Here is a 23,320-nt window from a genome sequence, read left to right as displayed (position 1 = left end):
GAGGGCCCCGGCTGTCCCACTCGCGCCACCACTGAGTTATGCGAAAGTGATACCTTGTTCATAAGTGTCTCTGAGAATGGTAGTCTTATACATGAATTTCATTATTAGTAATCAAACTTTGAAGCTCATGCTTTAGCTAGGGCATCGGTTATGGCGATTGGTCGCCAACCAAGTGTCCAACAATACGATACAATTATTGTCTAAAAATATAACTTTGAAGCTCATACTATTATTGTGGTATAATTTTTTATTAATTGAACAGATTTATGAATTTTAGAAAAAAGGAAATGAAAATGACAAAAAGATAAGACAAAATGAAACATAGATGAAAAAAGGAAAAAGGAAAAGAAAAACGATGGAAAAGGAAACAGAAAAAGATGAGGATGCGCAAAACCATCAATGAATTGACCTAAATGGGCAGGCTCACATCAGGTCATGTCATTTTTAGCAACAAAACCATGGTGTTAGGGAGAGAGAGAGAGAGAGACCCTAGCTGGTCCCCTCGCTCTGCCACTGAATTACGCGAAAGTGATACTTTTTTCATAAGTGTCTTTGAGAATGCTAGTTTTATACATGAATTTCATTACTAGCAACCAAACTTTCAAGCTCATGCTTTAGCTAGGACGTCGCTTATGGCGATTGGTCGCCACAGCCAAGTGTTTGAAAATACGATACAGTTATTGTCTAAACATACAACTTTGAAGCTCATACTATTATTGTCTAAAAAAACTTGGCCCATGGAGCTGTCGGGCTTGACTTGTATTTCACGTAGTATAAATAACCACTAAAGTATGTGTTTTCTCTAGAAAATATATCTAAAATAGAATCTAAAAATACAACCTTTTTCATATTTTGCGGGTAATGCAACTTTTTTCTGAAGCTAAACGAAACAGAAACAATAATATTAATGTTGTAAATCCACTTGTAAAAATCAAGTGTTTAAGTCGGAATTATGGGAGAGGGCGGACATTATACTCTAACACACTAGCTCATGCCTATGGTCCTCTAGTTATGACATGGGCAGCGGCAGAGGGGGCAGGCCACAAGTTTTTGTGGCGTCTATGCTCCTCAACTTATAAATGTAAGAGCAAATTATCCTAAACACAGGATATATCCGTTCGAACGGACAATGTTGTTGAACTCATTTCACGAGCAATAGTACCTTATGTACATACATGTAATGGTTTAGTTAAATATCTTATTAAAGATGGTGAAATTAATTAGATGACCAATCTTAAAGAATTTTAATTATTAGCCTCTTGCTGGACACATATGGCCTTACACACGATAAGTATGATCTAAATCATACCAATTGCATATCATACTACTTCCCATTGTAGTAAGTATGTGAAAATGAACAAATTATTTCCCATCTGCGATAATTCGTTTACATACCGATACCACCACTCCAGCATACATCAATGGGCCCTTACAGAAAATTAGGGATCCATGTGAGGAATAGCAATTTATCCATCAATCAAAATTATTCATAACCTGTATGCTGATTGCATCAGCAATAAGAATATCCTCCGTCATTGGGGGGATATGTACCACAAATAATGCCGAGAAATAAATAGAAATATTATTGACATTCAATCCTTATATCCACGTACTCAAAGAATCTGAACTAAAAGTTTAGAGAACCATATATTTGCAACACATTGCAAATCTGCCACATATATTTATTGATGACAAGATGTCACTAAATTCTATATTCATACATCAAAGTGTCAAAAAGAGTGGAAGTGCCTGATAAGATAAAATGAAACATAAATGGAAAAATAAAAAGGAAAAGAAAATCGAAGGAAAAGGCAACAGAAAACGACGAGAATACGCAAAACCATCATCGAAAAAATTGTCCTAAATGGGCAAGCCCACGTTAGGTCATATGATTTTTAGCAGCAAACCAATGGTGTTAGGGAGAGAGAGAGAGAAAGAGAGAGAGAGAGAGGGAGGGCCATGGAGCTGTCAAGCTTGACTTGTATTTCACGTAGTATAAATTACCAATAAAGCATGTAAGTTCTCTAGAAAACATATTAAAAATAGATTCTAAAAATGTAATATTTTTTCATATCTTGTGGGCAATGCACCTTTTTCCTAAAGCTAAACTAAATAGAAACAGTAATATTAAAGCCTTCAAACAAGACAAGACACCTAGTGAATTCTGATTGTTTTCCTTGGTGCTCTATTCAAAGGCAGAGACAGGGGGTGCAAGCAGGGTCAGACACCCCCCCACCACGTTGGCCCCCCTATAATTTTTACTAACGTGCTAGTTCTGTATGTTGGGTTGTCTAGATACACTCGTTTGAGGGCCATGGAGCTGTCAAGCTTGACTTGTATTTCACGTAGTATAAATTACCAATAAAGCCTGTAAGTTCTCTAGAAAACATATCAAAAATAGATTCTAAAAATATAATCTTTTTTCATATCTTGCGGGCAATGCACCTTTTTTCTAAAGCTAAACTAAATAGAAACAGTAATATTAAAGTTGTAAATCAGCTTTGAAAAAATCAAGTGTTTAAGTCCGAACGATCGGAGAGGGACGAACATTATACTCTAACACTCCCGCTCGCGTCTATGCTCCTCTAGATATGACATGGGTAGGCAACGGCTGTTTATAGCATTTATTGGATTTTTGAACTATGAACCTCTTGGTTGTAAGTTCACTCACCAATCTGAATTGATGAAGAAAGTTGGACAATATATTTCAACACTTCCCCTCATGCATAAACTATTTAGTACTTAGATATGGGATCAGGCTGCAGAATTCTATTTTTACAGAAACACTAACGCCCACACGTGTGGGCGTTAGCCAACTCGACCACACACATCGATCATTGTCGATTCCCTTTTCCACGAATCTTGGCACGAAGTTGTTGATTTTGTGTGCCACGTAGGAAAAGTCGCATGTGTGGCGTGTAAGAGAGTTCGCCAGCACGCCGTTTTCCCTCCGAGGTCAGCGGTTGCGAGTCGGGGCATGCGGTGGAACTGCCGTCGCACCCGCACGCCACGCCCGTCTTCGGTTGCCGTCTCCCATGTCTCGCCACTTCCCTCTTCCCTCGTGGTTCAGTTTACTCCCCTACCCATTAATTACTCCCCAACCACCCCCTTTCACACCAGTTGCATTCGATTGCGAGGAGAAACAGAGAGGAGAAGGAGACGGCGGCGGCGGAAGATTCGATCGCATTCGCGGTCGTTGGTGGGGCTCGCCGGACCGGAGCATCATCGCCGGAGAGCCGCAGATTGATGGTAAGGCTCCCTCCCCTGCTCATATTTTCCTGCCTGTGATTTTGCGCCCCCTCCCTTTATGCTCAATTTCCGCTTGAGTTTCCTCGAGATTCCGGTCGATTCGCGGTGCTCCGGTGTCTCCGTCGGCGGTGGAGTCGCGTGCTTACCATCTAAGGCGGCATTGCGCAGTTTCGTCGCCGCCGCCACGGCAGTCATGCTGGTGTGGGCCAAATCCGTCCCCGTCCGCAGCCAAATCTGTTGTTTGCTTTGCGATTGAGTGGGCGATTTTTCCAGATGTTAGTTATGATTTGCGTTGAAATGCTATGGCCATTAGTGTAGGGAGTTGCAGTTCAAGGTATGATAGTTGTGAATGAACCCTAGATCTAGGTAGTTGCAGTTCAAAGTGTAGGATAATGGCAGCCATGGCATTTTCAACAATTATCATCACTGATGGCAACTAATTTCTTGATCAACTATGTCAATTGCCACGAATATGCTTTCCACGTGGCAACTATTTTTGTGAACACACTATGTTGTTGCCATGCCACTGTCATCACTGATGGCGACTAATTTCCTCATCAAGTGTGTCAGTTGCCACGAATATGCTTTACATGTGGCAACTAAATTTGTGAACACACTATGCTTGTTGCCATGCCACTATCATCACTGATGGCGACTAATTTCCTGATCAATCATGTCAGTTTTGCCAGTAACATGCTTTCCATGTGGCAACTAATTTTCTGAACACACTATGTCTTTTGCCACGCCATATCCAGGACAATGGCACATTCACTGTACAATAGACTCAGTTTGCGTTTGCCATGCTGGTTTGTGATACCTGAACATTTTTTGACTTCATTACATGGCAACTCATTTTTATGTGAGGCCAGGGTGTGAGTTGCCACATTACATGTTGTGTAGTGGAAGTTGTCTGCCTTTTTTTCAAGTGCCTTGTGTTTTGACACGGCAACTTTGAACCTAGTACATTTGCTGCTTGTGAATACATGGCAACTCATTTTTTTGTGATGCCAGGGGTGTGAGTTGCCTTATTACATGCTGTGCAGTGGAAGTTGTGCGCCCTTTTTTGGAGTGCCCTATGTTTAACATGGCAACTTGAACATTTTTAAAGTGCCTTCTGTTCTGCACATTTTTTATTAAGCCAATGCGTTTAGTTGCCACATTTCATGTTGGACAGTCCTAGGGGGGAGGGGTGGGTGTTCCTATGATCTACCTCAACTGCCACTTTCAAATGAGCGAATATGGCAAGAAGATTCTGCTAGATGGCAACTGCTTCCTTTAGAAGCACATACACATCCAGTTTCCATGTTTCTGCAATTGCTTTTCCATTTTGATTACTTTTCCGCCTATTTGTGCATGTTCCTCACATGGCAATTACTGCCCTCTTCAAAATGCATAAACCTTGGGCCAACCATTTGAGTTTTCTTTTTTTTTTGTTCATCGAAGATATTGAGTGAAGTTACTTTATGCATTTCTTTCTGTATCCATCGGCTGTGTTTTCATTTCACCCTAATGTGTGTTTTGTTCTTATCGCATCACAATGGCTCGTGGCGACCATCAAGATGATGATGATGACTTCATGGATGCACCGCAACAGAATCGCACGACTGGTCGGGCAAAAGATGGCGAAGAGGTCACTTTCCACCCCCATATGTTTTCAAAGTCACATTGTGTTTTCAATCTTCATTCAGAACTAAATTTTTCATGACATTGAACATGGCAACAAAAAATCCTTTTTCCGTTATGTAGAATAATAAACGTCATCGCAATAGGGCTTCGCAAGAACGACTGACCATTTTGAACGATGGATTTACTAATGAGCAGAAGGGAGTTGCCGGTGAGATGGGGATGCAGGATATGATGGATGTTCGCTGCAAGAACCTAGTGAACCCTATATGCGATTGGCTCGGTGAGATTTATGATCCTGCCTCCAGAGAATTTGTGATTCCGGGACGGGGAAGACTGCCTTTGGATGAGGACTCAGTGTTCTGCACTTTGGGTGTGCCCCGCGGAGAAATCAAAGTTCCGTATGAGGTGAACAATAAGATTGAGGAAGCCTTGTTCCCCCGTTTGTTTCCTCGGGTGTCAACCATGCCTAATATGACTGTGCTGGCAACTTCGCTGGAGGGCATGACAACCCATGGCGAGGTATTTAAGATGAAGCTGCTCATGTACTTGATCTCAGCTATCTTTGTGCCTACCACATCTCTAAGCCCAAGCAACAAGTGTTTCCCCATCCTGGTGAATGCTCTTTCTCTACTTCTTTTTTCCCTTCAATTTTTTTTGATTTTGATGTCATCTGGAAGCTAGTCACTGCCCGTTTTTTGATGCTTTCATTTGAATGCTGATGCGGCAACTTTTTTGTCCTGAAATTTGTGTTGTGCAGGCGAAGCTGAAAGACGTGAAGAAAATGAATTGGTGTAAATTCATCGCTGACTTCCAGCATGGTGCATTCTCAAACAAGATGTACCAGAAGGGTTGTCGCTTGCACCTAATGGTATTTTTTTCCACTCTTTTGCAAATACTCTTATCACTGTTCATTGATTTTCCTAAATCAACATCACAGCTGTTGATAAGTGTGAACCATACAAGATCGTGCATGGCAACCCTTTGTGTCATTTTTTATGTGAATCCTTTTACATGCCAAAGTGACTTTTGTTTAGTCCATGGCAACTGTAGTTGTTGCCTACAAGGCATTAACATTTTTTAACAACACAAAAAAGTGTTCATTTCATACATTCAATCTTTTTTTATACAATCTGCATGGCAACCATGATGCTGCGGTGGTGGCAGCTACCAGCATAACAAGATGGCAACTGTCAATAAAGCATGATGGCAAATAACATAGATAGATGGCAAATCTTTCTCTTCATTCTCTTCAACTTGATGACTCAAGGAAACTACATAAGCTTCCTTTTCACCATAGCATGATTGCAAATGACATAGCTTCCTTTTTTATTGTGTATACCAGCATTTTTCAACAACACAAAAAATGTTTCATTTCATACATTCATTATCTCTTATACAATCTGCATGACAACTACCAGTATAACAAGATGGCAACTGCCAACACAAGCATGATGGCAACTAACATAGATAGATGGCAAATCCTTTCTCTTCATTCTCTTCAACTTGATGACTGAAGAAAACTACATAAGCTTCTTTTTTCACTATAGCATGATTGAAATTGACATCGGTTCCTTTTTTATTGTGTATACCAGCTCATGTGCGTCGATGTTCTTGATCTGTCCACCGTTGACTTTACCGGGATAGGAGGCCCGCCGCCTGCACATAAGTTTGCTGTCTCTGCATGGACAAACGTTGCTGTCAAGGTTGTGCTTGCCGCAGACAGGATAACCGATACGAAATATGGAAAACTGCAGGTTAGTTCTGCCTTCTTTCTTGCACGACATTCTTCAATTTCGGATGTTGCATAACATGTGAAAAAACACCGTACGGCAATCATTTATGGCTAACAAGAGATAAATACCTTTGGCAGCCATGGCTGTCTGCGCATGGCAACCTTGTCTGGCCCCATATGGCAACTCCGCCATCCGTGTCGAAACTCCTTTTTTATTTCCTCTTTTTTGCAATACATGAATTTTTAGTCACTGCACCTTATTTCTCTCTCACAACTTAGTTGTTTTTTGCTGGTTTCCAGCTGATGGCCAAGAATGCTATAGACTGCAGTGTGTTTGGTGGGCCACAAAACTTTGGCAAGTGGATGGATGTGCATTCAGCTCCATCTTGTCCTACTGAGGTAATCAAGGACGTTTATTTTGTTTTTTGAAAAAAAATTCTCTTTGCATTTTTATATATATCTTATGGTTGTTTTTTTGTTCTTACGCACGTGACTCTAATATCTTTGGTTTTTGCTACTTTTTTGTTTTTGTGCTCAGGCGAGGGCACCTGTTGAGCATCTAGTTGGGCAGTTTGCCTCCGGCATGACCAGCTTGCTTGGGAAGTTGGTTGAGGGTTGGACGGCACTTAATGGCTCCGACAGCGACGCGGTTGCGAGGCAGTTCACATCATTCGTTAAAGAACGGACACATCGACCAACTGGTTGTCGTGGCCGGTACGACTACAACAGCTCACAGGAGCTTCCCGACACGCAAGATGATCTAGATGGAGATGTTGGTCTCGACAAGGACGATGACGATGACAAGGAGAATGTGCAACATGCAACCGACGACAATGTACATGGTGAAGTTCGTGTAGGTGGCATGAAGGATAAGGCTGCACTAGATGTCCCTCCAGCGGAGGAAGCAGTTGAACAAACAGTTGCGGGGGTGTCGCCGTCAAAGAGGGGAAGAGCTCCGGAGGATGTTGGGCAGGGCTCTGTTAGCAAGAGGTCTAGGACCAATCCCGTAGCTGCTAGGAGAAGGTTCGATATTTATTTAGTGCTTTGTTTGTCTCTCCTTTTTAACAGACCGACCCTCTTTTTCATTGTTTGCTAAGCGCGGCATGGTTTTTTGTGTCTCACACTTGGTATCCTTTTTTGCCATCTTTTCTACGTGCAGCGAGGCGACAGCTGGTGGACGAGCAGTTAAGAAGAAGCAAGCACCAACGCCAACCCGCTCTTCTGCTCGATTGAACAAGGGTGCTCCCACTGTTGGTGACACCACTTCCACTAGGTCGTCTCCTCGTACGTCGACGTCAAACACCGGTGATCCTGTCGTCTTGGAAGACTTGAGGAAGACAAGCAAGAAGTAGGTTCTTCCTGTTTTTTCATTTGTCATAGTGCTATTCTTTTTTTTGATGCATTCTAGATCATACACAACTTTTTCAGTTGATACATTTATGCGGCAACTACCCCGTATGCTTTTCAATGCAGTTGTTCAGCTTGCCATATGGGCTACTGCCATCAGTCCCACATGGCAACTGCTTTTTGTCTCATGATTTATTTTTTTCCTGCAGCTCTTATTCCACTCATGGCAATTGCTAACTAGCCCACATGGCAATTCTTATTCCACTCATATGGCAACTAGTAGCTCTCCACTGGCTTCCATCCCCTACATCTTTGTCTTGTGTGCTCATCCATACCTTGTTCTCAAATGGCAGCCTGGCACATCACACATTTTTTATTTTTAAAGATGACTACCATGGCAACTTTTTTGTTCAATTTTTCATACTCTTCATGCGCTTTCTTGCAGGGTGAAGAAGACTACTACACGCGTGACCAAGCAGAACCGTAGAGATCCACTCAAACACATTCATTCAAAGTTGTCGACAAGTGGCAACTCAGATGCTCATGAGGCGCCAGTCAGGAAACTGCTGCTGCACCATCCACTGTTCCCACTAGCTCTGATGCAAGCGGCCGACCATCTCCGCCGGTTGCAGATGTGTAGGCTACAACAATAGGCATTCGTACATCTGGGAGTGATGGGTCAGTATCTGCCAGGATTGTTGAGATATTGCCCACTCTAGTGGCAATGAGGGATGCTGTTGTGACCCATGCCACCCGATCAGCAAGTGTTGAAGTGGATGCTCCCGATATCAACCTAGGCAAGGAAGATTCCCGCTCATCTAATACGGATTCCAAGCGCGTGGCTGCTGGTACTTATGCGTCCACAAAAGAAGGGGTTGCAGCGATAATTCAGAATGAGATGCCATCCACAGGTGAGACTCATGGCACAACAACTCCAGCTTCTGGTGGCCCAGAGGTTACTACGGTGACCGTTGCGCGAGCTGGTCTTCCACCTAGGCGTCGTAGCCCCCTCAAGCAACCTGCAGACATAAGTAGAAATGCACCAGATGTAGCTAGGAGCAGCAGAGATGACTCTGGTTATGTTCCTGCTTCCACATTGTTTCCACCACCTGCCTAAAGCAATGTTACGAAGAAAACGGAAGTCCGGAGTACAACCGATGTACGCAGCAAGCCGGGCACGCCTGACGGAGGTGAATGTCCAGAGCAGACTGCGTCTCTCACCACCGTGGAGAACCCCAGCTTAAATCTGCGCACTTCTAAGCTCCCAGTCAACATTGGTGTCCCGTACAGCCCAAACAAGAAGATTAGCAAGAATTTTGTGGATGATATCGCTGGCAGCGCGCCCCGCCCTACTAATAAGCCTGATGACACTACAGCAGATGAGGCAGAAATGTTTGTTAACCTGTCACCCCTGGATTCTGTCGAACAACTCGTTCGCGATTCGGCTAGTAGGGAGGAGAGGCACCCAATGGCCTTCACCCCATCAAGCTGTAGCTAAGGATGGCAATTTTATCCATGGACATAGATACTCGTGGATACCCGACCCGAATGGATAGGGTTTGGATGCGTTTTTATGTCCATGGGCAATGTCCGAACCCGACCCGATTAGTCGTGGGTAGGGCATGGACATAGTTCTATACCCGTGGGCATGCCCAAACCCGACCCGATATTGTGACACATGCAGCAATATTATCTGATGCTCTCCCACACCGCACTATCATGCCTTACCCCATTGTAATTTCCTTTAATAAAAAATAAAAGAAAAGCAAATTTCCATCCATACATAATTTTCTCAGCAACCCATCGCATTCTCCTCGTTAAACGACCCGTTGTCTCATCTCTCCTTCCCATTTCTCATTAAATATTCACCCTTTCGTCTCCTTGAGTTTACTCCTAACCCAGAAGTGCAGAACACAATGCGGCGGCGCGGAGGTACAAGCTCTGACCTAGGAGGCACATCACGGCGATGTGGTAGACGGGACCAGGAGAAAAGCCTCATGGGTAGATGATATTGGGGAGGCCGGTGCAGACCAGGGCGAGGAGCAGGACCACATGGGTTAGTCGACGGCCGCGCCAACATCCTGCCTTGGGGTAATCTTCTTCTTCCTGTTACTAATGTTCATCTATTGTTTGTACATGGAGATGCTTGTTCGTCCAGCGAATTTATGGAATTTCTTTGCTCCTGGTCCTCTATCTTTGTGTGTTACTTTTTGTACGTGGAGATACTTGTTCGTCCAAAGAATTCAAGGAATTTGTTAGCTTCTTGTCCTCTATATCCTAGCACATACTTGAAGCAGCAAGTCAGCGGTGCATCTCTCTCTCTCTCTCTCTCTCTCTCTCTTTCTTTCTTTCTCTTTCTCTCTCTCTCTCTCTCTCTCTAGTGTAGGAGCCCATGCATTATACGTACAAGTTTGACCATAAGAATTCCAAACATATGCTCTTTTGTGGCTTTATGCAAAGTATTTTCTAAAATTTATTATTGGTATATCGACATGTTTCATTACTTAGTTGCATGTTTGGTCAAACTATGGTTAATTACTTACTAGTTAACTATAGCTATAAGACTGCAAATTGGGGACCAAATTGAAATACTTTCAAATTTGTGTTGTTTAGACAATATGTATATTGTTCACCTGAGCTGATGATGTAGACTTTTTTGCATGATACAGTAAAGGAGCTGATTTGTTATGTATTATTATGTCAGGTCAATGTCTTCTCAAGATGGAGCACAAGGCTACGCTGTGGTTGTGCTTGGAAATGTTAATCCAGCTAGTACCCCTACATGGCTATGTGTTCTCATGCTATGTTATTTTCTGAGAATTTGAGGGCCTTTTGATGTTGTGCTAAGCCTTCTTGTGAGAAACGTATAACGGGAACTGATGTGTTGTGCACTTCAGCTTATTTGATATTGTCTAAATTGCTAATCTAAGAATTGATACGCATTTTTATTGTTTCTTTAGGTATTATGTACAGGTCTTGAGAGCACCTGATGGATATCCATACCCGTTGGATATCCATTGGGTTTGGACATGGACATAGTTTTTTACCCGTGGATATTTTCGTGGGTGGACAAATGATGCCTTCACGGACATGGATATGGATTCCACATTGTTTAACCCGAGCCGAACCCAACCCATTTCCATCCTTAGCTGTAGCCTTGGCATTGATCGCAGTCAAGATGAACCAGTGGCGCAAGATCCTATGCCAGTTGCCTTTGCTTTCCCGGCAGGCATGGCCCCAATGATGGCGTAGCCAATGGCTGACGGCAGGAATGTTGTGAAGTTTGCAGATCCGATAGGGCAAGGTACTGTTTTTTGCGTGTTTATCATTTTGGTTTGTACATTTTTTTAGTATGACGTTTGTCACAAGCTTTTTTTGGTTTGACACTGGTGTTGGCAAATCTGATCTGATGCACATGGCAGCTGGAGTTGCTGCAACATGGCACCTACAGTTTGTTGCCATGTTGCAATTCCATTCGCCTAGCGCATGGCAACTAGAGTTGTTGCAACATGGCAACTTCAGTTCAATGCACTTGGCAACTGTAGTTGTTGCCACATGGCAACTGTAGTTATTGCCACATGGCAACTGAAGTGCACTACACAAGGCAATTGGAGTTGTCTCCACATGGCAACTCACTATTTTTGCACCTACATTTCATATTTTGCATCATTTTTTCATAATAACTTGTTTGTTTCCAAGTAACCTAAACCACTGTTTTGATCCTTGCAGCCACCCTTGAGGAGATTTCGGCGTCACTTGATGCCGCTTACCGTAGGATTGAGGATGAAGCATTGAATAGGAGGTCCTCACGGGGTCAGGGGCAATCAAGATCTAACGACCATTGCTTTTATAGGCCGACGGGTCCCTGTCGTCACAGCTGCAATGGTCGTTGAGCTTCGCAAAATATACACATGGAACTGGTTGATGACTGAAGATTTCAACATGCGGGCCAATGCACGAGAGTTCATAGAGGAAGCTGTCAAAAAAGCCAACAAGAAGTACAAGTGATCACGTGGTGCTCCATACCGCACGCCTACCTTACATTCTGTGGCTGATGAATGTAAGGTATCAACTTGTTCTTTTAAAACTATGTCCATGTACTATGTTATGACTGCAACCCTTTCGTAGTCTAGTATTTAGTGGTGGCATGTGAGTGGCATTGAACATATTTGTAATATATGTGTGGATGTGAACCTACTTAGGTTTGACAGCAGCTACGTTTATGTTTCAGTACTATTTATGTGTTTGTGATTGGCAATACTAGTTGAGTGTTTGAATGTGTCTATGATGCCTGAAAACATGGCAAATACAGTTGATCAGACACGGTTAGTGAAAGTAATCATTCTGTTTTTTGTTATTTGGGGAAATTGCATGATATATGACATGGCAACTGCAAGATATTTGACATGGCAACTACATAACATATAACATGGAAAACGCAGTTTATTTAACATGGCAAATGCAGTTCATAAAAAATGGCAACTGTAGTTTTGTGTCACATGTCAACTAGATACCATTCCACATGGCAACTGCATTTTGATTACACATGGAAACTGTAGGTGATTTCACATGGCAACTATGATTTTTCATGCTTATAATGTACCCAGTTGCCATTTTTCAATAGATCAACATGTCAAAAAACAGAAACAAAATGCGTGGTCTGAAAACGAAAAATATGCACGATGGCAGATTCAGTAGAAATCACATAGCGTATTCTATGGAAGCTGCATGGCAGATTTAGCAGCACATGTGTGGCATACATGCCATTTCTTTTAAATCCTGTTGTTCACCAACAGTCATTGTCGAATTTTTAAAATCCTGACCATATACCTTACAAAAAATGTCACCTGCACATAAGTTACAATCCTCCACAATTGCTTTTACGGATTGCCCGCCCCTTTCTTTGTTTTCTTGTGTTTTTCTTGAATTTCCAACCCTGATTTGTATCATATCTCTTTTGGACGCCCTTTTGTGATGGAACGGGGCGGGTTCCTGACCTGGGTTTGCGTGCTTGCTGTTCCAGACCATACCTCCAAGTTTTCAGATGACGGGCCCGTGGACGAAGGCACACTTGAGGTGCGGGGGAACCTGTGTAAGGCTTCTTCAACCTTCCTCTTTTTGATCTCATCAAGCTCTCTTTTCAGGGCTTCCCTGTGTTTTTCTGCCACCCTCGTTGTCTCATCGCTCTTGCATGCTTCATCTATTACTTCAGCATAGTTCTTGGTCAACACAACGTGCCTCATGCCTTCCATGGTTGCCTCCGGTCTCTCGTCATGCACAACCAACACTGCATTTAATGTTTGTGGCCCCAACGCATCATCAGCGTCCCAAGTCCATCGCCGCCTTATGAAATGGCGGGGCAATCGCATGACCGCGTGCATGTCCATTACTTTCAGTATGTGACAGCACACAACCACGTCGCGTTCGAATTTGCAGCATTGGTAGTAGTGTTCGTCTTCGTTTATCGTTGCTTTCACATAGTAGTTCATTCCCTTGTCCGGGTCTTCAAGTTCTGAATCCGACATGCCCAATAGTGAACACACCTTGAACGTATGTTCGTTCACTTGGTAAGTCGTGTACATGTTGGCACGCTTTATTTCTTCCTGGAATCTGCATGTTTTTGTGCTTTTGTTAAACTCTTATACGATGTTTTGTAGCACCTTATGTTGAGGTAGGTCGTAACATAGCAACACGTATATCTAAAACCAATGATGGCATGGAAATCATGTTCGTTTTTCTACATCTATTTCTTGTGTTTTTTGTTTCCATGGCAACTGCACGATATTTTTCACATGGAAAAATGCATAATATTTTGAATTGGCAAATGAATTTCATTTAACATGGAAAATGCAGTTTATAAAACATGGCAAACGAAGTTTTGGGCCACATGTCAACTACATATCATTTTTACATGGCAACTACAGTTCAACCCACATGGCAGCTATAGTTTAACCCACATGGCAACTACAGTTCAACCCACATGGCAACTACAGATCATGCTACACTTTTTCAATGGATATTTTCAATAGATCAGCAAGTCTAAAAAGATGGCAACTGTATTGCATTCTATATGGCACCTACTATCTTCATGCTTTGTGCAAATAAGAGGGTAACATAATCGACTTACTTGTTAAAAAATGTGTTGGTATATATCTTGCTCATCTGCCTCTCCATTGGCAAATATGTTAGCAATTTAGGCTGCTTGAGTGCGGTGTTCGCTTCTTGCTGTAGCTCAGATCCCAGTATTTTCTGTTGCAAAGCTTTGTATTGCTTGGCAAACTACATCAATGAGTTTTTAGGGGTCACGTACCGCTTCAAAACAGCGTTGAACCCCTCGTTGCGTTGCGTAGTCTGCAGAAATGGGAAGAAGCACTGCATGAAGTAGGCCAGCACCCAGTACATTCGCTTCTCCCATAGGCCAGTAAGTGTCTCGTTGTCTTGCACTTGGTATGTTTCAATCATAGCCGCCCAACTCCGTTCAAACTCCTCCACCGTCAGGCTGTGGTCCACACATAACTCGAATGCCTTGTGCAGCTCTAGACGGTCAGCAATAAATGGTCCTAGCGTCTCCTCGGCCTTTTTAATAATATGCCACCTGCGGTGCCTGTGCACTGCCAACGGAAAGACCTCCCCTGTGCCTGCACGCATGCTAAAATCCTAGTTTGTTATTATGTTCATCGGAGCAAGCTCATCCATGCACTCCAAGAAGGTTTTGAACAGCCAAGTGTAACCATCCGTATCTTTGTTCCGAACGAGTCCACAACCGAGCTGCAATGATTGATTGTGGTTATTTATTCCTATGGATGGAGCGCAAGGCATCTTGTACATATTAGTGAGATATGTCGCGTCGAATGATATGCAATCACGGAAATGTTTGTAGGCCCTTCTTGCAGCACCATCCACCCAATACATGTTTCTGACACGGTCCTCATCGTCCAATCTTATCCTGTAGAAGAAATCAGCATCTGCTTTTGCTTTCTCTTCAAAGTAGGCTATCGCGACTTCTATGTCAGCCAACCTGCTCTCTATACGGTACTTTGCCTTTAGGTTTGTGACGTCTGCTGGTATGTAGGGCATGCTACTCAGTCTACCATCTCCGCTGTGGATCAGGGATGGTATTTGGACCATTGTTGACGAACCGACATTACAATCATGTAGCAACTTTACGAATTTCTTCTTGAGGGGGCTGAATCCTGTGTGGGCGCTCAGAAATTTTACCAAATCAAACTTCTCTATGAGTTTGTGGTTGTGTTCGTCGAAATAGTCGGTGACCACCCACTGTTCTCCATCTGCGTTTAGCTTACACCGGACAGGGCATTCTGTCTTGACAATGATACCTCTCTTTCGTTCCGGCATGACAGGGGCAGCACATTTCCCCTTCTTGTTCCTTCGTGCCTTGTAGCACCTTATCTCACCTCTGTTGTACTCGTTAGTTTTTTTTATTTTCCTATGGTATTCGGTGTTCACCGCAAACCCATGGAACATTGCATATGTCTGGTAGAATTCCTTGGCATCTTCAAACGAATAAAATCTCTGCCCAACATATGGTGGCTGAGGTACCATGATTTTTGATTGCCCATCTTCTTCATCCCCTTGTGCTTCGTCATCAGTTCCATCATTCACTTCAGTATTGGCGGTTGTTTCATCTGCTTGAGTGTTGCTTGTGCTGGTGTGCAAAGGTGTGCTTGTTGGCATTGCTGAAACGATTGCCATTTCTGACACTGATTCTGCATTGTTTGTGGCAGGACTGTTGACTGACTGGTGGAACGCTTCTTTCATGTGCTCAAAGGTTCCCGCAGTAGATGTCCCCGCGCCGCTGTTGATTGTAGTCGAAGGTCCTGCCAAAAAAAGGTACGTGTGTAAGCATTGCTTGAATGGCATGTTTGTTGTAACGAAATGTAGCAACGGCATCTGATTTGGCAAAATATCATTCATACAGCAAGCCATGACATCTGCATCTGGCTATAAATGGCAATTGCAGTTTTTGAGCCATGGCAGCTACAGTTCAACAACCATGGCAGCTATTGTTGCCAATGCATGGTAACCAACATCCTTTATCATCGAAACATGCATTCTAGGTGCACGTGTCCACTTGGTAGCATTTTTGTTGTTTTCCGCCACCACCGTGACAAATCCATTTCCCCTCATGCTTTTCCACAAAAGCAAATGCACTATTGTTTTGCTACTTCATATATTTTTTACCTTGTTGTGCCGCATGTGCTAACCGCATCTGATTTGTCATTGCAACTTGATGTGCTCTATCTGCAATAGCATTGGACTGCAACTATGAAGCTTGCCATGAGATGTTTGCCGGTATGGTTCCACCATAACAACATGTGATCATTTAGCAGTTGGTCAATGCATGCCAACTGCAGTTTGTACAACATGGCACATGTAGTAGTTCAACCATGCCACACAAATTTTTGTTCACACTTGTCATCCACATTTGTTTAGACACATGAATCATATTTGATTAGGTATGGCAACTACAATTGATTTGACATGGCAACTGCATCTGTACAGGCATGGCACTGCATTGGTCCACGCATGGCAAATGCAGTTGTGCATGCATGGCAACTGCACCTATTCAATCATGGCAAATGCAGTTGTCCAGACATGGCAACTGCATTTGTCCTATGTTCATTCTCCTAAACCACTCTTCACAAATTCACTTCATTCGTCTCACCTGTGTACGACGTTGATGGCAGGTACATGGTTGCCACCTGTTGCCATGCGCTACATGAAGGCCCTGCGTTTTTCCATATAACTCGTAAGCCTTTGCCATCTTTGCAAGTTTAATTTCATGTCGACACCAGTATGTTTTTTTCCATACGTGTTACCTTGATTTGCCACATTGGCTACTTGAAGTTGGTCGCCTGTACATCTGTTAGTGTTTGCGCCCTGTGCCTGCAATTGCCATGGCATCCCCATGTGTGTGGTTGGGTCATAAGAACCTGCGAAAAATGACATTGTAGGACATAAGTAGAATGCCATCTTTCTCGTCATAAATATGGCAACTGTCCCTTTTTTGATGATGCATCGTACCGATGTTTGCGTACTGCTCTAATAGTGGCAGTAACAACCCTGTGGAAATGAGTTGATTGTACTCTGCTGCATCCCAAGGGGGCGTTTCTGGCCTTTGCGAAAACTAAAGATCAGTGACGTCTTCATGATTCATTTTTCCTCTTTTTTTCCCCACTTTGTCTTCAGTCACTACATGAACAAGAACGCATCAATATCCGTAAAATGCATTCTTTCTGTTTGCACATACAAGAAAACACGGCAATCTTATCACATTTCTTGCATAGACAACCAACACATCATGACAAGTAGGACATGTACTTTCATTCTCTTTTCTAAAATCTGGATGTCAACTATCATTTTCGAACCAACGGCAACATCGAACATAATATGATGGCAACTAACAACACTATATTGTGGCAGCTGACGGCAAAGATAGGTGGCAACTAACATCAGAAACATGTGGCAATTATTTTCCTCCCTCTCTATGCACCACCCAAATCCCTCCTTTTCTTCCCCCTTGTTTTTAGTGATTCCTACGTATTCTTATGCATCAACTACTCGCACCAACCCAACCTAGAAGTTTAGCTCAACTCTAGGATAGAATATGGCAGATCTGGTGTACTTTGGTGGGAAAATTTGAATACACACAAATCCGTGGTGTGTTTGTCATGACAGCGTGGATCTAGTCGCCATGTTCGTGGGCAATCTGCAATTTCATTTTTCTGGACAGAAGAAGGACGAGAAACAGGAGGAGAATGGAGATCGACTTGTTAGCTCGTCGTCGCGGGGGTGGGGGTGGCGGTGGGGGTGGGGGTGGGGAGGCGCTAGAGATCTGGTCTGGTTGACATGGCAACCAGAGAAGGAAGACGATGGAGGTAGGGGATCGAGAGGTAGGAGACGACGGCGGCAGGGCGGAATGGGGTTGGAAGGCAGGCCGGGACGACGGGCGCGTTAGGTCGTGCGGGCAGCGCGCTCGATCGCACGGACGTGTGGGCGATTGTGCCACACACCGGACGTGCGGGCTGTGACTGGGTGCGCCCGGACGCCATCGTGCGGGCGGGGTCGTCTCCGTGCCACACACGGCGTGCGGCACAACCCCACTAGATGCCACACGTGTGGCAATTATCGGCTTCGTTTTTTTAATACTGCATTGGCAGGGTCTTGAACCGAAAGCTTCTTAGCTCATATACTTAAGTTAGTTGCTTCAAAAGTCTGAACAAGGGAACAGGAAGAGAGCTGGACACTATACTCACACATAGCAACCTTTGGCGATGAGTTTGTACTAGAAACGAATTTTTGGCCGGCCCACCAGCTGCCGACTGCCGGAATCAAACCGGCACAAAAAATGGGGCAAGACTTTGACCAGAGAATCAATTCCCCCGCAGAAACTTGTGAAAGTTTCCAACAAAACAAGCCTCGCCACTTACTGCTTGACTTACACGAGTCTTGGCATTCGCCCTTCGCCGGAGTGCCACGGCAACGTGACAACGACGGGCGGGCGGACGCTGGATTCCAGCCCAATCACCGGCATAAACAACGCCGTGGAGAAGGCGCTCGCGACGATCTCATCTGACAGCCACTTCCCCTATCGTGGACTGGCCGGCCGGGAGCACGAACGATTCAGAGCTGCTGGACCGTCCAAATGGAAGCTACCGATTGATTTAGCCAGAGAGGAATCGTATCGAGCGCATCACGGGAATCCATCCGCTCCTCGCTTTTGTCACCGGAGCGAACGATTCGAGACGCGATCTGCCGCCATGGACGGACGGACGGAGCTCGGCCACCAACCTCCTCGCTCGCTCGCGCGCTTTGGAACAGAAGCGGCTCCCCTGACGTGCGGCTCCTGCCGTTGTGGCGCTGCCATGTGGGCCTGTTCCCTGATGGGTCCATCAGTCAGTGGTCGAACGGCACCCTGCCGAACGGCAGAGGATCTACTTTACCGCGATTCAATAAGAGTCAAAATAAGGATTTTTTTAAGAAGGATTACATTATCTATAAATATAGAATTTAGATAAATATACACACACATCTGGATATATTCTAGATCTTCTTTTTTGACTATATATTATATTTTTCTGTTTTAACAAATTCAATATAAAAAAAACCGAACTTTTTCTATTATCTATTAATGTGTATCTATCCGTACCGTAATATTTTGGAATATTATGAATTAGATAAATTTACATGCTTTCTCATTCCATTCGCGAGGAGCTGGATGAGAAGAAACTCTCATGTCCAGTTTTGCAGTAGAGATGGAACTAAGAAAGAGAACCATCGACTATAACCCCAAAAGAACCAGATTTCGCAAACAACATAGAGGAAGAATGAAAGGAAAATCCTGCCGAGGCAGTCGTATTTGTTTTGGTAGATATGCTCTTCAAGCACTTGAACCCGCTTGGATCACGGCGAGACAGATAGAAGCAGGACGAAGAGCAATAACACGATATGCACGTCGTGGTGGAAAAATATGGGTACGTATATTTCCCGACAAACCGGTTACACTAAGACCCACAGAAACACGTATGGGCTCGGGAAAGGGGTCCCCCGAATATTGGGTATCCGTTGTTAAACCTGGTCGTATACTTTATGAAATGGGGGGAGTATCTGAAACTGTAGCTAGAGCAGCTATCTCCATAGCTGCCAGTAAAATGCCCATACGAAGTCAATTTATTCGATTAGAGATATAGAACCCTAAAAGGGGTATGGAAGATAAAAAAAAAATGCCCGGTTTTTCTTTCTGGAAAGACAATATTTCTTTCATCCTTTTGCATTGAAATAACAAATTGAAATCAAAATAATATGATTCAACCTCAGACCCTTTTAAATGTAGCAGATAATAGTGGAGCTCGAAAATTGATGTGGATTCGAGTCATAGGAGCTGCTGGTAATCAGCGATATGCTCGTATTGGTGATGTTATTGTTGCTGTAATCAAAGACGCATTGCCCCAAATGCCTCTAGAAAGATCCGAAGTAATTCGAGCTGTAATTGTACGTACATGTAAAGAGTTCAAATGCGAAGACGGTATAATAATCCGCTATGATGACAATGCTGCGGTTATAATTGATCAAAAAGGCAATCCAAAAGGAACTCGAGTTTTTGGCGCGATTGCCGAGGAATTGAGAGGATTGAATTTTACCAAAATAGTTTCATTAGCTCCGGAAGTATTATAAATACTAGTAGGCGAAATTGAGATCAAAGAATTAATTTAGTAGATTGTGTTTTACGTATATGTTTTAAAATCCAAAATGAAAAAAAAAAGAAAACATGTTGATTATAGAAAAATTAGGAGGAACCTAGAATTAGAGTCTTATGGGCAAGGACACTATTGCTGATTTACTAACCTCTATAAGAAATGCGGACATGAATAAAAAAGGAACAGTTCGAGTAGTATCTACAAATATTACCGAAAACATTGTGAAAATACTTCTACGAGAGGGTTTTATTGAAAGTGTTCGGAAACATCAGGAACGAAACAGATATTTCTTGGTTTCAACTTTGCGACATCAAAAGAGAAAGACTAGAAAAGGAATATATAGAACAAGAACCTTTTTAAAGCGTATCAGCCGACCCGGCTTACGAATTTATACCAACTATCAAGGAATTCCTAAAGTTTTGGGTGGAATGGGAATTGCTATTCTTTCTACTTCTCGAGGAATAATGACAGATCGAGAAGCTCGACTAAACAGAATTGGGGGAGAAGTCTTATGTTATATATGGTAATCGCCCCGCCTATAGTGCTCGAATTCTATCTCGCCCTTCCTATTTTTAAAATAAAAATAGAAAAATAGGAGAAAAAAAATATGACAGAAAAAAAAAATAGGAGAGAAAAAAAAAACCCGAGAGAAGCAAAAGTAACTTTCGAAGGTTTAGTTACGGAAGCCCTACCCAATGGAATGTTCCGCGTTCGGCTAGAGAATGACACCATCATCCTAGGCTATATTTCAGGAAAGATACGGTCTAGTTCTATACGAATACTGATGGGGATAGGGTCCTTTGGAACCATGGCCCTGCTGCTCTGCTCTCCGTGCCTGCCGCCTCTGCTTTCGCTGCATGCCGCTTTTCGTAGCCTGGTCCAGCCACGGACAAGGGACAAGCGACGGAAGAATCCAAAGCTGTTTTCTTCCGGCGCGGATCAACGAAGCCATATGGACGGAGCTTGCGCTTTGTCTCGCTCTACGTTCTCGCTAAAACGCCCAAGTTTCTGCTCGTCGTGTTGGGGTTGCAGGGCATGTGCCATCTGCACTCGACCAGTTGGTCCTCTCTGTCCCAACACCCTGTGGCCATGGCGGAGACCAGCCCGGCCGGCCATTGGCGGCGTGAATGGACGTTTGTGCGGGCGGGTGAATGGCACAAGAACTGGATGCTGAATTCCACTAGGGTGCCGGAGGAGAGACCATCAGGGATCATGGAATGCGCTCAAGCTTTTGAATAACTTAAGAACAAGTATGTAGTAAGGAAGGATTATAGTACCACCGCTCACTCACTCCTGCTGTTTAATGGCACTCACTCACTAATTTACATACATCAACCTTGGGATCGGGAGGCTCCTCCTACGCCCGCCATGGAAAGCTCTAACCGCCTCCCCTCCCCTCCCAAGCCGGCACCACCGTCCCGTCCCGCCGCAGTCTCTGGAGCGCCGCGCACACCAGCACGGTGAGCGCCACGGCCGGGAGCCGCCCGGCGACCAAGCCTACGAGGACGACCACGGTCACAGCTGCCAAGGGAAACCCTCCTCCTCCTCCTCGTCCTACGCCAACGCCGTCCGCCACCGCGACACCGGCCGGCTCCTCGATTTCTATCGAAGCGCCGTTGTTGCGCACCTCGGCGCCGCCCATGCCGCGGAGAGGGCCCGATGAATCAGCGGATTTGATGCCGGCGCCGTCGCCGTCGCCCATGATGCCAAGGCGGAGACGGCCCGATGAGTCCCGCGATCTGGCAGCGGCGGTCTCCCCCTTGGCATTCGCTTGGCTGCGTCTGCCGCGGCGAGAGTCCGGGGGATCCGTCGCCCTGGCAATTGCATTGCCGCCGACCGTTGAATCCGCTAGGCTGACCTCGCTGCGGAAGGAACTTGACCGGAAAGAACTTGACAGGGAGCCCGAGTCCTTGGCAACCTTCCGGCCTCTCTGCAATTTTCGGGGGATCAGCTTCCTCCACGGCGACCTCTTCCTCGGCTTCGGCTCCCAAACGCACGAATCCTCGCCGGCCTCGCTCCTCTCGTCAATGCCGAGGGTGGAGGCGCTGAACCCCCTGCCGGAGTCGGAGAAGCTCGATCCCAGCGGCTCCGGCTCCGCCTCCAGCTCCCGGATCGGCGAGACGTAGCCGCGCCCGTCGATATCCAGCTCCGTGGTGGGCGCCGGGGGCCGGGGCCGCCGTCGAAGCGAGGACGCCCTGACGGATTCCAGCAGGAAGAGCGAGAAGGCGGCGACGGTGACGGCCGCAACCACCTTCCTGCTCCAGATCACGAGGAGGGCGAGGGACGCCACGCCGACGAGCGCGAGGAACCCCAATCCGAGGCCGGCGGCTTGGCCTCCGAGGCGGCAGACGGGCTCCGCCCGCGGAGGATCGGGCCCTGGCTGGGCCGACGGCGGGGAGACGGCGGCCGGCGGGGGCGACGGCGGTGGAGGAGAGGGAGGCGGGGGAGAGGGCACCGGGGAAGGCAAGGGGGGAGCGCCGCGCCTCTTGCGCCTGCCGGAGGAGGGCCCCTGCTGCTTCTTGAGGCGGCCATGGTTCTTGACGAAGAGGTCGGCGAGGGAGGTGGGGAAGCCGGTCTGGACGGGGAGCGGGCCGGCGCGCGCGGGGCGGAGCGCGGAGATGAGGCGGCCGAGGCGGCCGGCGGGGCGGTCCTTGGGCGGGCTGGGCATCAGCGGCGGCCGGCGCCGGCGAGCATGGAAGGGCGCCGGGCCTCTGCCGCTGCCTGCCTCTGCGTCCGGCCGGCGTTTGGTGGTGCTCCGGGTGCTCTGGGTTGGTGACCTTTTTTGGGGGGGAGTTGGAATAGGAAGGAAGAGGAAGTGGGAGGGAGGGAACATTTTTGTTTTGTTTTCCGTGCGTTTCTTGTTGGCTTCTGGTCTAAGAATGGGAGGTGTGTTTACCTGTTTTTGCAACGGAAGAAAAGGAGTAGCTGTTTGGCATATGCTGTATTTTTTGGGTCATCTAGATACACTCGTTTGAGCGACAGTTCATTCTGGACGAAGGCTGTGCTTATCTCACACGATTACGCCCGTGATTTACCTGTCAAAATAAATTCTAGGGATTTATTTGATATACACGCTTATTTTGGTAAGCACTTGTTGGCTTTGCCAGTGAAAACATGATTTTATTTGGCAAGTCAATAAAAATAGGAC

The 23,320-nt window shown here is 45.2% G+C and overlaps 1 protein-coding gene across 1 annotated transcript; it reads right to left on the bottom strand.

Annotated features, from left to right (window-relative positions):
* Positions 1-21,382: 21,382 nt before the first annotated feature.
* Positions 21,383-23,049, bottom strand: LOC119294574 (histone-lysine N-methyltransferase 2B-like). The gene has a single exon (XM_037572777.1). The coding sequence runs from the start codon at positions 23,003-23,005 to the stop codon at positions 21,551-21,553; it is 1,455 nt and encodes a 484-aa protein (XP_037428674.1). The 5' UTR covers positions 23,006-23,049; the 3' UTR covers positions 21,383-21,550.
* Positions 23,050-23,320: the final 271 nt, after the last annotated feature.

This window comes from Triticum dicoccoides, chromosome 4B (assembly GCF_002162155.2).
Source record: "Triticum dicoccoides isolate Atlit2015 ecotype Zavitan chromosome 4B, WEW_v2.0, whole genome shotgun sequence".
In the NCBI taxonomy this organism is placed as follows: Eukaryota; Viridiplantae; Streptophyta; class Magnoliopsida; order Poales; family Poaceae; genus Triticum; species Triticum dicoccoides.
Note: the sequence above shows the minus strand (reverse complement) of the source record. Positions and strands in the feature narration are given on the sequence as shown.

Bases quoted from the DNA above. Each gene is read 5' to 3' on its own strand.
- LOC119294574 (XM_037572777.1), bottom strand. From the start codon at position 23,005: ATGTTCCCTCCCTCCCACTTCCTCTTCCTTCCTATTCCAACTCCCCCC.